The 13,747-nt window shown below is 33.5% G+C and overlaps 1 protein-coding gene across 3 annotated transcripts; it reads left to right on the top strand.

The window, feature by feature from the left end:
- LOC109843907 (two-component response regulator ORR25-like) lies at positions 821-12,595 on the top strand. Of its 3 annotated transcripts, XR_002247831.1 has the most exons (5): positions 821-1,021; positions 2,678-2,830; positions 5,053-5,207; positions 5,279-5,512; positions 12,460-12,595. XR_002247831.1 is itself a non-coding variant. In XM_020412895.1 (4 exons), exons 1-3 carry the CDS (start codon positions 901-903, stop codon positions 5,190-5,192), a joined length of 414 nt encoding a protein of 137 aa, XP_020268484.1. In that variant the 5' UTR covers positions 821-900; the 3' UTR covers positions 5,193-5,207; positions 12,460-12,595. The 3 variants fall into 3 exon arrangements, 2 of the variants coding, with proteins under 2 accessions (XP_020268484.1, XP_020268475.1); XM_020412895.1 differs by lacking the exon at positions 5,279-5,512; XM_020412886.1 differs by lacking the exon at positions 12,460-12,595 and having other exon boundaries at positions 5,279-5,567.

The following is a 13,747-nucleotide window of genomic DNA, read 5'->3' as shown; positions in this document are numbered from 1 at the left end:
CTAACAGTTCTTTTTAAGAACAATTATTGATTTGGGGAAGTATTAAAAAAAAGATTAATAGTAGGCGATCATTATAAGAAAAACATTCAATTATGATAACTACACAATAATAATTAATTAATTCATTTATTTTTAAGTAATCTTATTATACATTTTAAATTTATTAACACATAGTTTTACTATTCAATGAAAAATTTAAAAGTTAAAATATGTATGTTCACATGCAAAGCACATGCATTATACTATTTTTTTCAAAACATGAAACATGTGAGATATGACCGCAAATTTATACATTCAAAGGGGGAAATGCAAAACTAAAGCACAAAAAAGGAAGGAAAATGATAGAGGCACACCACTAACCACACTCCCCCTCTTGCTACAGTGCAGCGGCCCCACGTGTGATTTTTTTAAAAAAAGGAGGCGCTACAGGCACGCCCTCGTGCACACCTCCGGCCACACCCCTAGCTACAGTACAGGGGGGCCCCACTTGAGATTTTTTTTTGCTACAGCGCAGGGGGTCCCACTTGAGATTTTTTAAAAAAAATCTCAAGTGGGCCCCCTGCATTGTAGCTAAGGGGTGTGGTCGGAGATGTGCCTCTATCATTTCTCTTAAAAAAATTACATGAAGGGTCGCTGCACTGTAACAAAGGGGAGGAATGTGGATGGTGGTGTGTCTAGGGTACCTGTATTGCCTCCAAAAAAGGAAACGGCAGAAGAGGGGTTGTTACACTAAAGTCCAAATTCCCCTCTCTGACTCTTGCCTACAAAATCCAACCCCCCTTCGCCTATAAAAAAACCAACCCACGAGAAGATTGCTTCTTTCACCTCGCTCTTCTCGCTTATCCTCTCTCCTTGTCCCTCCTCAGTGTTGATCTCCATTGCTGATCTCAGTCCAGATCCATGGCAGTCGGCCGAGGGATTAATGGGTCCATCCCTTCAGGCTTGAAGGTGATGGTTGTTGATGAAGATCCCACCTGCCTCCTCTTCATCACCTTCATGCTCAAAGCTTGCCTCTTCACTGGTATATATTTTACTCTTCTTGATTTGGTCTGCAAAGTATTTTTCAATAATGGATCATGCCATTTGTTTGCTTGCCTGTGTTTTTTCCCCCTGTCTGGGTTCACCATTGTTTGTATCATAGAAAAAAGATAGGATTTTTTTTTTTAATTTTGTAGAATTTTTGTTCTTCCCCAAAAGGGGAAAAATGGTTTCTAATTCAATTTTATGTTTTTGGTCATGACCCAAGATGGTTTTTCCCCCTTCATTTTCACTAGAAGTTTGACCAATTATGTATAGATCATGTGAAATGTGGGTTTTTTCCCCTTTCATCTACGAGGGTGTTTGACAATGGTAAATCAGAAAAGGTAGAAGTATTTATTATTACGGTTAATTACACTAATTCCCAAGAGCTTTCAGCGTTTTGTAGTAAACCCCAATAACTTTCAAAACAGCACGAAATACCCAATAAATTTTGACGAAAAACCCCAATTTGTTTCGGGTGAAGTACACTAAATTGCTAATAACTTTCAGAATGCCTTTTTATGTTGTTTCTTGGCTAGAATTTATGGGGTTTGTCTGAAAATGATAAACTTATTGGGGGTCTTTGCAATTCCAAAAGTTATTTGGGGTTTATTATGAATTGAAAGTTCTTGTGGGTTTACTGCGAAATGCTGAAAGTTCCTGGGAGTTTAGTGTAATTTATCCTTATCATTACTTTCTAATTAATGTGGAGTTCATGCATGCATATGCAGACCAATGGACCATGACAAATTGTTGACATGTCAATATCTGGAAATTTCTTGACATTTTTTTCTTGTATTCTGTTAGACCACTGCGAAAGAGGTGGGTTTTCATGCTAAATACTCACGATGATTTATTAGGACTTCGTTTAAAAATTTTATGCATTAGAATATTATAATTTGTAAGTTTGTTCATTTGTCTTTATAGATTAGTTGGTACAGAGCAGTTGGATTAGTAGTAAGGGGATGGAGATGTTGTGGAAGTCTCAGTTCCAATCTCAATAACAAACAAAAAATATAAATAATAATGAAATGTAATTAAAAAACATGCTAAAGTTTATAGAGATTTCCTCTAGAAGAATGTAGAAGACATGAATTCAATATAGATATCTCTTTCTGTTAACTTGGAGCACTTGAATGAACAAATAAAGCATTCCTTTTGAGTAACCGAAGCAAGATTCCCAGATAATTTTTTGAACTAGGGAAAGTAGACATATACATTACATAAGAGGGGTGATGAGGAAGGAGGAAAATTACAATAACAGGAGGTAAGAGGAAATACTTGAGGATGAAGATAACTTTCTAATCAAGATGTCATGCTGCTTTGTGTCCTTCATCTATTCTGTAAGGGTGATGTTATACCAGAAGGAATATGATCGTAAAACAATCTTCCGAACTAAATGGTTTGTTTAAAATTAAGATAGAAATCTATATGAATTTTGGTTTAAATAGGAAATATTTAAAGGTTAAGTGCAGGGCTGTATTTCTTAATACATTTGTCTGTAACTTGTAGTTTTGAAATGATTTGCTATAAGTTTTCTATCAAATGTATTGCCTACCAGCTCACTTTCTATTCTTTAAAAAAAAGGAACCTTTTTCCCCTTCAATAATAGTTCAATATTTTGAATGTATCTAATGATTGTCCTTGTTTTTATCAGTTGAATCCTTCAGTGATGCAGTGAAAGCTTTGTGTGCTGTCTGTATGAAAAGGGGACAGTTTGATCTCGTCATGGTCGATTATCACATGTTAAGAATGCCTGCCTTTGAACTTGTTGAGAGCATTGTCACAGGATTTGGCATTCCAGTCATTAGTAAGTGGCATGCGGTTCATGTTTTCACTTCTAACTTATTTTTTCTGTACTTATTCTTAGTATATAATTATATATATTTGAAGGTTAGATTTTCTACTGCTTCTTTAGCTTGGTATTAATTTTTGAATTTCAAATGTTTGTGTTTATAGATCAAACTTTTGCTGCTATAATATAATCAAATAAGCATGAATTAAGTTGATAATACAACCAACTTCTTAGTGGCTTAGTGTTCAGGGAGTAGTGCTAACTCTATACGAAGTATGTATTATCTTAATTTACTTTTTGCCGGAAATCCATATGGAGAATCCATTTATATGCTAAATTCTTTCTGAACCCACAATTATTAGAATGTAGAGAAATATAAGTCAATGTTCTAGGTTAATTTTAAAACAAGATACGGGGTTGACAGTGACAGTCTATTCACCAATATACTTCATAAGTTAGAAGACTGGCATCACCATTCAACGTTATCTATTGGAGGATAACTTGTGGAAAATATGAATATCTCTCCACATGGCAAGTAAAATCAGAAGTTTAAGGCATGCCTCTAATTATTTTGGAAATATTTCATGCAAATAACTCTTGATACTTTAGTAACAGGTGATAAACAGAGATGAGAAACTGTCTATGAGATGAGATCTGATATGATGCAAGAAGAACAGATGAGATCTGATATGATGCAAGAAGAACATATATAATATCAGAAATATCAACAAGTTATTGTCTGGATGGAGATTCGGTCTAACAAATTCAAACAAGGATTATATGCACTGCCTTGTAGGGAAAATTTGCTTCGACAGAACAACCTTAAATAAAATTTTGATCACTATGGGAAAATCTTGGTAAACATTTAACAGCTAACATTATGGAAGTTTTCCTGATCTACCAAGGTTGTGAGACTATATTTGGAATTTAACTTAGTGTTCAAGGGATTTTCAGAGATCCCATAATTGAGATATATTTTGGTGTGCTTTTGAGGAGGGACTTGGAAGTTTATTTGATGTGGTACTCCATATGTCTGTCATTTTATTGAAAAGAATGAAATATCTTGATTATTTTAATAGACCCTGAACAAATATAATGGAATTTAGGCATATGAAGATGTCAATCAAATAAATAAGATACGGGGCAAAGATGTCGAGGGAATGAACTAAGAGGTATGGATAGGGATGCATGGAGAGATCAAAAAAGAGAAGGGCTTATGGTGGAGACATGTAGTCGAGGGTGAGGGGGTGACATACGGTCGAGGATGAAGAGACTCTAGACTCAAGAAAGGTGAGGTGAAGCATTGTGGTCTCATTGAGCTCCAATTCTCCTATTTCGAGATTTATATAAAGTGAGTTCAACTTTGGTTTTAGGGCTCAGGCTAAACCATATTATGATTTGCTCTTCTTTGTTTACTCACCCTATGTTACTTTATTAAGGGATCTGTAATTGATGCCATTTTAAGGAGGGAGTTGTGAGGCTTGTTGGGATTGTCCTTTATTGATTGCGTCGCCCATGGTAGAAGTAGAATCTGTGTCCTTTGTTTGCGATAGAAGCATATGAAAATTGAATAACATACTATGTGTTGCTCTTCATTGTTTGTTGACTCTTTTATATCTTTCCTTAATGTATTTATGGTTTGTTCTGTTGCATCCCTATGTAAATTTACATAAAAAGAAGACATTCATTTGCTATTTATAGGAGCGTCCATCCGCTTTCGCCATTCAAAATGAAGGAGAAAGATCAATTTATTCCCTTACCTTAAAGGTGTCACATAAGTGAGACTATGTTTGAGCTAGATCTTGATAATGTTTAGTCTGAAATTTAATTTGTTACGTCCAAATGATCTTTCTTAATTATGTTTTTGATCAAAATTGGATATAACTCATGATATTCCAAAACTAAAAAGTAAAGTTCATGATTTATCAATGCAATATCTTAAAATTCCTATTAGATGTTGTGGTGAGAGTTTGAGGATTGTAGTTTACACTCTTACATATCCCTGCAGGTTGAGCTTCTTTCTCAGCAGTATCTTCTTTTGATTCACAGTAAATGATCATCCGGTAGAACTTGAACCTAGTTTTCTTTGATATCACAGTCTAACAATTTTCCTGGCTTCATGTGCATTCTGATGAAAGTTTATACAAAATATTAATGTCAAAGGATGTGTGTATATATCTAGCCTTTTTGTGAGTTATCTGACACTTCTTTGATAACCCACAACATGGGAAATGCAGCAACATCAGCTGATAGTGATCCAGAAATTCAGCTAGAAGCTTTTAAGCGTGGGTCTTGCTTACACCTTGTCAAGCCTATAACTCTTGATGATATGGGTGTTGTGTGGCAGAAAGCCTGGGGGATTGAAGCAAACATCTAAATAGAACTTCAAAGAGTAAGCACTATGAACTTTTCATGATCACTTCTTAAAGCATAGAACTTGATAGTGTTCTGAATCTCATGCAGGATCCTGTTCCATATATTTTTTATGATTGGCTTGCTCTAGAAGATATAGTGCCTGGTGTAGCAGAAAGTGCTAATGCTGAAAATACTACTGAACTAAGTTTGATGGAGTCCTCATCTGACCTGCTTTCTCATTTTCATGGTATTCCTCTTATTGAGGATATTGAGAAAGAGATGTGTGAGGCAAGAGAAAGAAAATAGAACCAAAGAAGTTTGAAATATAAACATATTATACTGGTAAAACTTAAGCTTATTATTTATACAACTGTTTATGTTTTCATGTGAACTGTTAAGCTGCTTATTGTGAGTCCTATCATATGTGTTTTAATGAGTAGAATAATAAGTTAGCTATTTGATATGTTTTCCTTTTTTCCTTGCACGTTTCCAAATTTAAAGTAGTCTGATTTTTATTAACCAAACATGTTTATAGTTTTATGCATCATCTTCTAAATCAATAACTTAAAAGATAGTCATTAATATGGTTTTCACTTTTCAGAACCATGCTCGGGTAATTTGTTTGGATTTATGCAAATCTTGTAACCAATCTTATTTTCATAGAGTAACTTGCTTTTTTCTCTTAATCATGTCTACTCTTCTTTGTTGTAAAACCACCACTATGATAGCTATTGGAGAGAATTCAAACCTTATTCGGGAGTAAAATGTGGTCTTATTATAGGATAGAAGCTGCTTGACTCAATTGGTCCCAACTCTCTATTTAAATTCCTCCTTGTTTTGTTTCCATAATGGGATATATTCACACATGAGTACCCCAGCAATCTTCTCAATAGACTTCTTATTAGATACTCATTGATGTGTAAATCAATCTTGTCCTCAAATATCAATTTGTCTACCGTCTTTTGATAGCTTGGTCACCTACAAGTCAAACTTTTCGATGTGTCCATTTCTTCATGGACTTCATCATGGGGTTTGAAGAATTCAGGCTTGTTGTGGAGTAACATGGGTTTCAATATATACCGGAAATCATTTTGATCCAAAACTTGACTTAGTAAATTTTAGTCCCAACTTTGTATTTAGGTCATTTTACTTTTTATTCACATTCTGATATGGGATTACCTAGCACATGAATACTCAGCGATGTTGCTGGTCCGCAAGTGGCTGATATAGTCCACAACCCATCGTTTGTATACATATGAAAAATTATACTTCCAAATCTTCATATTGTACCAAAAATGTTAATTAAACATGCCTGATAAATTTTAGTTTTGGAATCATATTCTTGATAGCATGGGATGGAATCTTTTTATTCTTCATTCTAAATAGAACCTAATTTCTATAATATGAAGACACTTCCCTCAATAAAGATTGATATGCCCGACCCACTTGGATTTTTTTCTGCAAGTTTGGTAACACTTTTGTCCATGTCTACTAGTTATAACCTAATTGATACCATACTACTAATCTTTGCCTGATTCACTATAGAACTCTTGATTTTTGTTGTGCACCTAATTTATTAGTTTATATATGAAATTTTTTTCCAATCAAATTGGGTCAAACATCTTGAATGAAGGGATGAATATCAGATTGGGGTGTTCTATAACTTATTGTATGCATTACGTAGCAACTTGTGGTACAAATTCGTGTACGCAATTTGCTATCTAGTCATTTCGAGTTCGAGTGGGATAAGTTTCTTTGACACCCAAGTTTGGTACATGGTCTATCATAAATTTTTTAGATGAACTTACCATTTTTTAAAGTGTATAGTAGAAAAAAAGAAAATAGAAAGCTAATTATGCATTTGAATACTTTTTCATATAAAATACTATAATGATTCACGTCTAAAATTTTTGAACGCATAAGACAAGACGTTATGTGTGCGGCCTGCGCCTGGCTTCACTCGGCGCACCCATCACATTGCACTCAGGGTATGTGCATGTAATGGGACTGAGCATCCCGCATACTTATAACCAATACACCAATTTTGGGAACTAATTTGTGCACCAAAGGGAATTGGTTTACTAATTGGTTTACTAATGTAACTGTAAATCGGTTTGGAGAAACTATATGATAGTTCGAGGGGTTTCTAAGAATTACGCAACTACGTTTGAAACTTTCATTATGGGTTGTTTGGTGGGATGGAAAGATGGAACTGGAAGCAACTTTGCTATAACTAATGCTCAATTCATAATTGTTTCGTGGTGTTAAAATTAGCAACATTAAGTGTCTATTTTCCACATTTGTTCTGTTCAAATCGGTTGCTTCAAGTGCAATAGTCACTAAAAGACAGTACTCAAGCAAATTAGCAGTTGACCAATCAGTAAATTAACCTTTTCCTCCATAGCAAGCAATTAAACACACTTCCAACCAAAGGTGTTGATGAATTACGTAAAGATACTATAAATGTCGAAAAGTATGTCCTAAAATGTATAATTTAGGCTAAGTTTACTAACACAATTTGCATGCGTCAAGTCAAATGCACCCTTAATTTATCTTAGGTCATCTTCTTTGAAAGAAATAAAATCTGATCACTATCTTCTTTGAGCGGGAACTTCTAACATAGGTATCTTTTGTGTAATATGTGGTGCGATAATAAACGATAGCGCGGTTAAATGGATCACATTAATATTAGTGCCAAAAAAAATACATTAAGACATGTTCAAGAAAGGAAGAATGATGAAGTAAATGATGAACCATTCCAATATTTGTGCTAAAGTCCCTTCCACTACATCAAAACTCTGAAATTATGGAGAGAGCTAATAATTTTATCTTTAATTCAGCTCCGCAAGGTTGAACGTCCAGTTATGGGTGGAAATCTTTATTATTTACGCAATGATGTATTTTCCTATATCCACTTTAAATTCTTGTCTGGTGGGATTTGAACATGGTTGCTTTGGTATGATACCATGTTAAAGTCCCTTCTGGTATACCAAAAATTAGAAGTTTTGTTGAATGTTATAGTTTCAATACTTTTTACAAGTTGGGAACACTTGAATGCAAATGAAGATGGAGGTGGTTGTATTTTTGTCTTGTATCAAGCCAAAATGGAGAAGTCAAAGAAGGCTGGGAAATTACCAACTAAAGAAAAGTTAAACATGGAAAAGTTTGAGTTCAATTAGAACTGATATTATGCTATACTTGGAGTTCTTTGATGCATTGCTAGGATATTCCGATGTGGTGAAGGAAAACAAATATGATTTGGAGAAGTACCTAAAAGCCAACTAGAACTGAAATCAAATTGGTTTTGAATTTGATGGAACTCAATGCATCGTTAGAACATCATGTTGTGGAGATTAAAATAATTTTAATCAAGAGATTTCTAGGAAGAAAGAAATTATTTCAATCATTCTCAAGTAACAAATTTCCATCTCTTTGTGGATGTAAGCATACTACTATGCCATGTGGATGTTTGAAGGTGAAGGTTGTTAATGAATAAGATTATGGGTCCAACCCTTTAGGTTAATCTCCATTGGGAATCTTAGCTGAGATCTGGCTGTTGCCCGGGGTTAACGGGTCAATCCCTTTAGGTTTGAAGGTCATGTTTGACGATGAAGAGCCCACCTATCTTCTTTTCATCTGCACTATATTAAATCCTGCCTCTTCAAAGCTAATATTATTTATTGTTCCTTTCTATTTATTTGTAGACATTATTCGATAATGGATTCACCTTTGTTTGTCTCGTAGAAAAAAAGATATATTTTATTGTAATGCTTCGATTTGATCGGGAAGGCCCTAACCTCCCCCACCTCGAAGGGGGAAATGATTTTCTACTTTATATTTTTTTACCATTGGACATAAGGGGGGCTTCTTTGAACCATAGATCATATGGAAAGTGGGTTTGTTCTTATGGTGTGTTTGACATTCTGAAAAGTACATGGGATACGAGATGTTAAAGAGAAAGTAGTTTCTCATTTTTGCTATTTGCAAATTTTGTTCAAATGATAGAAAGCGTATAGTTGGGAAGTTGATGTGACAACTAATGAGCCATGAAAAAGGGACATTGGAAAGTGTGAACAAAAAGTCGGTTGGTCAATTTCTACGAATTGGCTTGGACTTACTTAGTTAAGAAAATGGACAATTTTGGCCCGAAAAAAGATGTGAATCAATAACTCCGTGAAGTAAAAATGCAGATTAAGAGATATATGAAAGAATGACGCGAATCAAGTAAATAATGAAAAAATTGAGAATTGGAAGAAGAAATTTGTGAATTGATGGAGGAAAAGGAAGAATGGATTTTAGGGGACCAAGATAGCAGTAGGTTGAGGCCAAATGCAAACTAACCCAGATTATATTCTAAAATTGAACTGAATAATTAAAATTTGGTCTGTTTGATTGATTTAATCTGTTCAAACCAATGTTTTAAAAAGCGGAAGCGCAAGGCGAAGAATTAGATCCTTTAATGAAGCGAGGCGTAAGCTTCAAAGCATGAGGTGTAATCCTTGTACGTTTAGGGATTTTAATTTTAAAAATCATGAACATATAAGATACAATAGTGTAATAATTTACAAATAGATATATTCATGTCTTGATTAGTAAATAAGAACTAAATATGTGAAGTGTAGATGCAAATCACATAAGCTACATGCATGACATACATCTTATTTATAGTCATATGGTCAAATTGAAGATACATAAGGGCACTTTAATTCTAGTAAAAAATCATCTTACATCTTCCTATCTTGTCCGGAGCGCTTCTCAAAAGAGAAGTGCTGTTATGAAGCGTGAAACGCACACTTCAATAATGCTTTAAGCGATGAGGCATAAGCTTTAAGGGATAAATAGCTTTACTGTTGAGCTTTGAAGCGTTTGTCCTTTAAGAAGTCTCGAAGCGAGCTTCAAAAAAGCTTTTTCAAACATTGGTTCAAATCATTTAGTCGAAACTCTGACCATTTAAAATAGTAAGAAGAAAGAGCAAAAAAAAAAAAAAAAAAAAAAAAAAAGGTAAAAAAGAAAAAAAAAAAAAAAAAAAAAAGTAAAAAAGGTTTCTCCTTTTAGCTTATTCATCTTTACATCAAATTTATTAAAAAGTTAGGAGAAGATGAAAATAGGTAATATGCAAAAATGTTATCCTCCAGTTTTCAACTATATTCCAATGACTTTCCAACTGAAATGGGAAAAATTGTAAGTTCCCAATGTTTAATCTAATTTACCAAACACCCAAACATCCCTAATGCTGGGTTTTTTTCTTTTAATGAGTAGTTTGTGGTATTATATCATATATTTATGTGGATGTTGCCATACATATGCATTTATATATATGTATGGATAAGTGTAAATGCATAATTACACAACATGTTGCAGACATGCTAAATAGTATGAATTTATGCATATAGACTGACACATTGTTGACCTGTCAGTTTTTAGAAATTTCTGACAACTTTTTTCTATTGTTAGACAACTGCAAAGAAGTGTTGGTTTTAATGCCCATAAACACAAATGATGAGATCTTAGTACTTTGTTTTAAAAAAAATTACGAAGTTCCAAAATTTGCATTAGAATGTTATAATTTATAAGTTATGTCATTTATCTTAACACATTAGTTGGTACAGATTGCTTGGATCAGTGTAAGGGTGGATGTCTCAGAAAAGTCCTACTTCCATTCTAAATAACCAAAAATATAAGTAATAATGAAAAAGTACAACATGTTAAATATTATAGAAATTACCTCTTAACGAATGTACAAGACATGAATACAATATGGATATCTCTTTGTATTGACTTAGAACACTGAATGAAGAAATAAGGAGTTTTTTTTATAAATTAACTGTAGCAAGATGCTCAAAGAATTTTTGTAACTAGAGAAAGTAGATACATAATATGCATGAAGAGGAAAGAGGGAAATAAATACACTAAGAGGAGATTAGAGGAAATATTAGAAGATGGAAGAGAGTAATTTGACTTTCTGACTCAAGTTGTAACACTGCTTCATGTGGTTTGTGTATTCCAGTATAGGGGTAGTGTTGTTATAGCAAAAAGATGATGATCATAAAATCATAACACTGTATCTGCATGACTAAGTTTATTTCGAACACTCTTGTTTCATTCATTCAAAATGTAGATGCAGCATGCAGAAGATTACATACATACATGTATAAGTATGTACGCATACATACAAAGGTACACCTTTTCAAGAATCTTGAAATAATTAAAACATACAAGAAATTCGAAATAATTTATGCATACAAAAATCATTATATATATAATAAGTTTAATAAGAGAAAAAACAAAGCCTTAAATATGGGATGCTTGAACTATTAGTCTAATCCTCTGGGAGAAATATCTTTCTGCATCAAGTGACAAATTTATTCTTAATCGATGAAATTTCACACCCTAATGAAACAAAAGTCGATCAATATTTGGCAATTTTGTGATATGAGGAAAACCAATCAAGTTTAGGTCTTGTTGAAGCTATTACTTTCACCACCCCTTAGGAGAATGGTAATCGGTATATTTATGCATATGAAAATCATTATATATATGCTAATAAGTTAAAAAAAGCCTTAAGTATTGGATGCTTGAACTACTAGTCTAATCCTCTAGGAGAAATATCTTTCTGCATCAAATGACAAATTTATTCGTAAGCAATGAAATTTCACACCCTAATGAAACAAAATTTGATCAATATTTAGCAATTTTGTCATATGAGGAAAACCAATCAAGTCTAGGTCTTGTTGAAGCTATTAATTTTACCTCCCCATAAGAGAATGGTAATTGGTATATTCATGTTTCTTTCCTTCTTTCTGTTTCTGTAAAGGTTAAATTTCTCAAAATTGAGGATGATACTTTCTAGGTTTTGGATTTCAGTGCTCGCCCAACAATCTTTCTAACTAATAGATTGTTTAAAATTAAAAGAGAAATCTATAGAATTTAGGTTTAGGTATGAGATATTTAACAAATGATGACTCTACATGTGATTCATATGCTCACTTAGATTAAGAACTGACAGTGTAGTGTAAATTATAGTTCTACTACTTCTAAAGCATTAGCATATAAGCTGCAAAGTTCATACTATCTTGAAGTGATGAATTACTCTGCTATTTCAATTGCTGCCAGGCCTTATAGTTGCTCCATTAGTTTGTAGTTTAGTATTGAATTGTTTCTGTCAGCAAATCTCCGCATGCCCAGTTTCTTTTCTCAAAAAAGGTCATGTTTGTCTTAAAACCTTTACTTTCTTGAATAATAGTTCAACATTTTGAATGTGTCTTGATATTTATCTTTGTCTTTACCAGTTGAATCCTTCAATAACGCAGTGAAAGCTTTGTGCACTCAGTATATGAAAAGGAAACTATTTGATCTCGTTATGGTTGATTATCACATGTTAAGAATGCCTGCCTTCAAGTTTGTTGAATGCATCGTCACTGTAAGTGGCATCCAATTTATGTTTTCACTTCTATTTCTTTTAGTCTTTAGTTATTCTTAGTATATTATCTTTCAGGGTGAAATTTCTATTTAGCTATCTTGCCTGATTATTAATTTTCGAGTTCCAAATGTTTGTGTATATAGATCAACTGTTTGCTGCTAAAATATAATCAACTAAGCATAAATTATCTTAATAATATAATTAGCTTCTTTGCGGCTTAGTGTTCAGGGGGAAATGCTAACTCTAAACTACAGATTATCTTAGTCTGCTTTTGTTAGAAATCCATTTGGAGAATCAATTGTATATGCAAACTTTTCTCTGTTAAAAGTTCATTTTCTTGGTTACTGTTTAGATAAGATACTAGGTTGACGGCAGCAGTCTAGTCACATGATCATAAATTAGGAGACTGGGAATTGTTGAGTTTAGATTTTGATTTATTTATGTTTTGATGATAATAAACTGTATTTGCGTGTTTAGTATTTCCGAAGTCTTTAGGAATATTGAAGTGACAGGGTCTGGAAGTCGTGCATTTCAAATTTTGCAGTAAACATTCAAATACAATAGTCAAAAGCACGAGTTTTGAGATTAGATGATTGAGCATCAACATCATGTTAGGCTAAAAAGGACTCTATTAGTCTTTAGAGAAAAGGAATACACACGTCAACAGAGGTATATTGAAGATATACAAAGCTATTGAAGTGTTTAGGTATTTACTGTGAACTCCTGATGTTAACGCTAGTTAATTTCAACTTTGAGCACATAAGTGGTTCTTTATTCAGTTAGAATGGATTCTGAGTTGTATAGTTCAAGATGTGGACATTTTAGTGTACCAAGGGTGAAATTGTCAAAATCAGTTTTGAAAAGGTCAAACTGATGAAAATCAGAGACCAGTGGGTGGTCGAACAACCACTTGACGATAGACCGATCGACTGGTCACCAACATGATGACGTAGTTCTGGCAAAAAATTGTCCGAATTTGCATATTTGATGTCTTTTCTGGGTTTTTATATGTTAGACTTTGTGATTTCCTGCCTTTCTATGGTGATTTCAAATCTATTTTGATTTCAAATGATTTTAACATGTGGAAAAATTCTATATGGTACATAGTGACTTTGTTCCCTACCTCTAGTCTGTAAGTTGAGGTCTTTCTCATAGAG

Source organism: Asparagus officinalis, chromosome 1 (genome assembly GCF_001876935.1).
Source record: "Asparagus officinalis chromosome 1, Aspof.V1, whole genome shotgun sequence".
In the NCBI taxonomy this organism is placed as follows: Eukaryota; Viridiplantae; Streptophyta; class Magnoliopsida; order Asparagales; family Asparagaceae; genus Asparagus; species Asparagus officinalis.
Note: the sequence above shows the minus strand (reverse complement) of the source record. Positions and strands in the feature narration are given on the sequence as shown.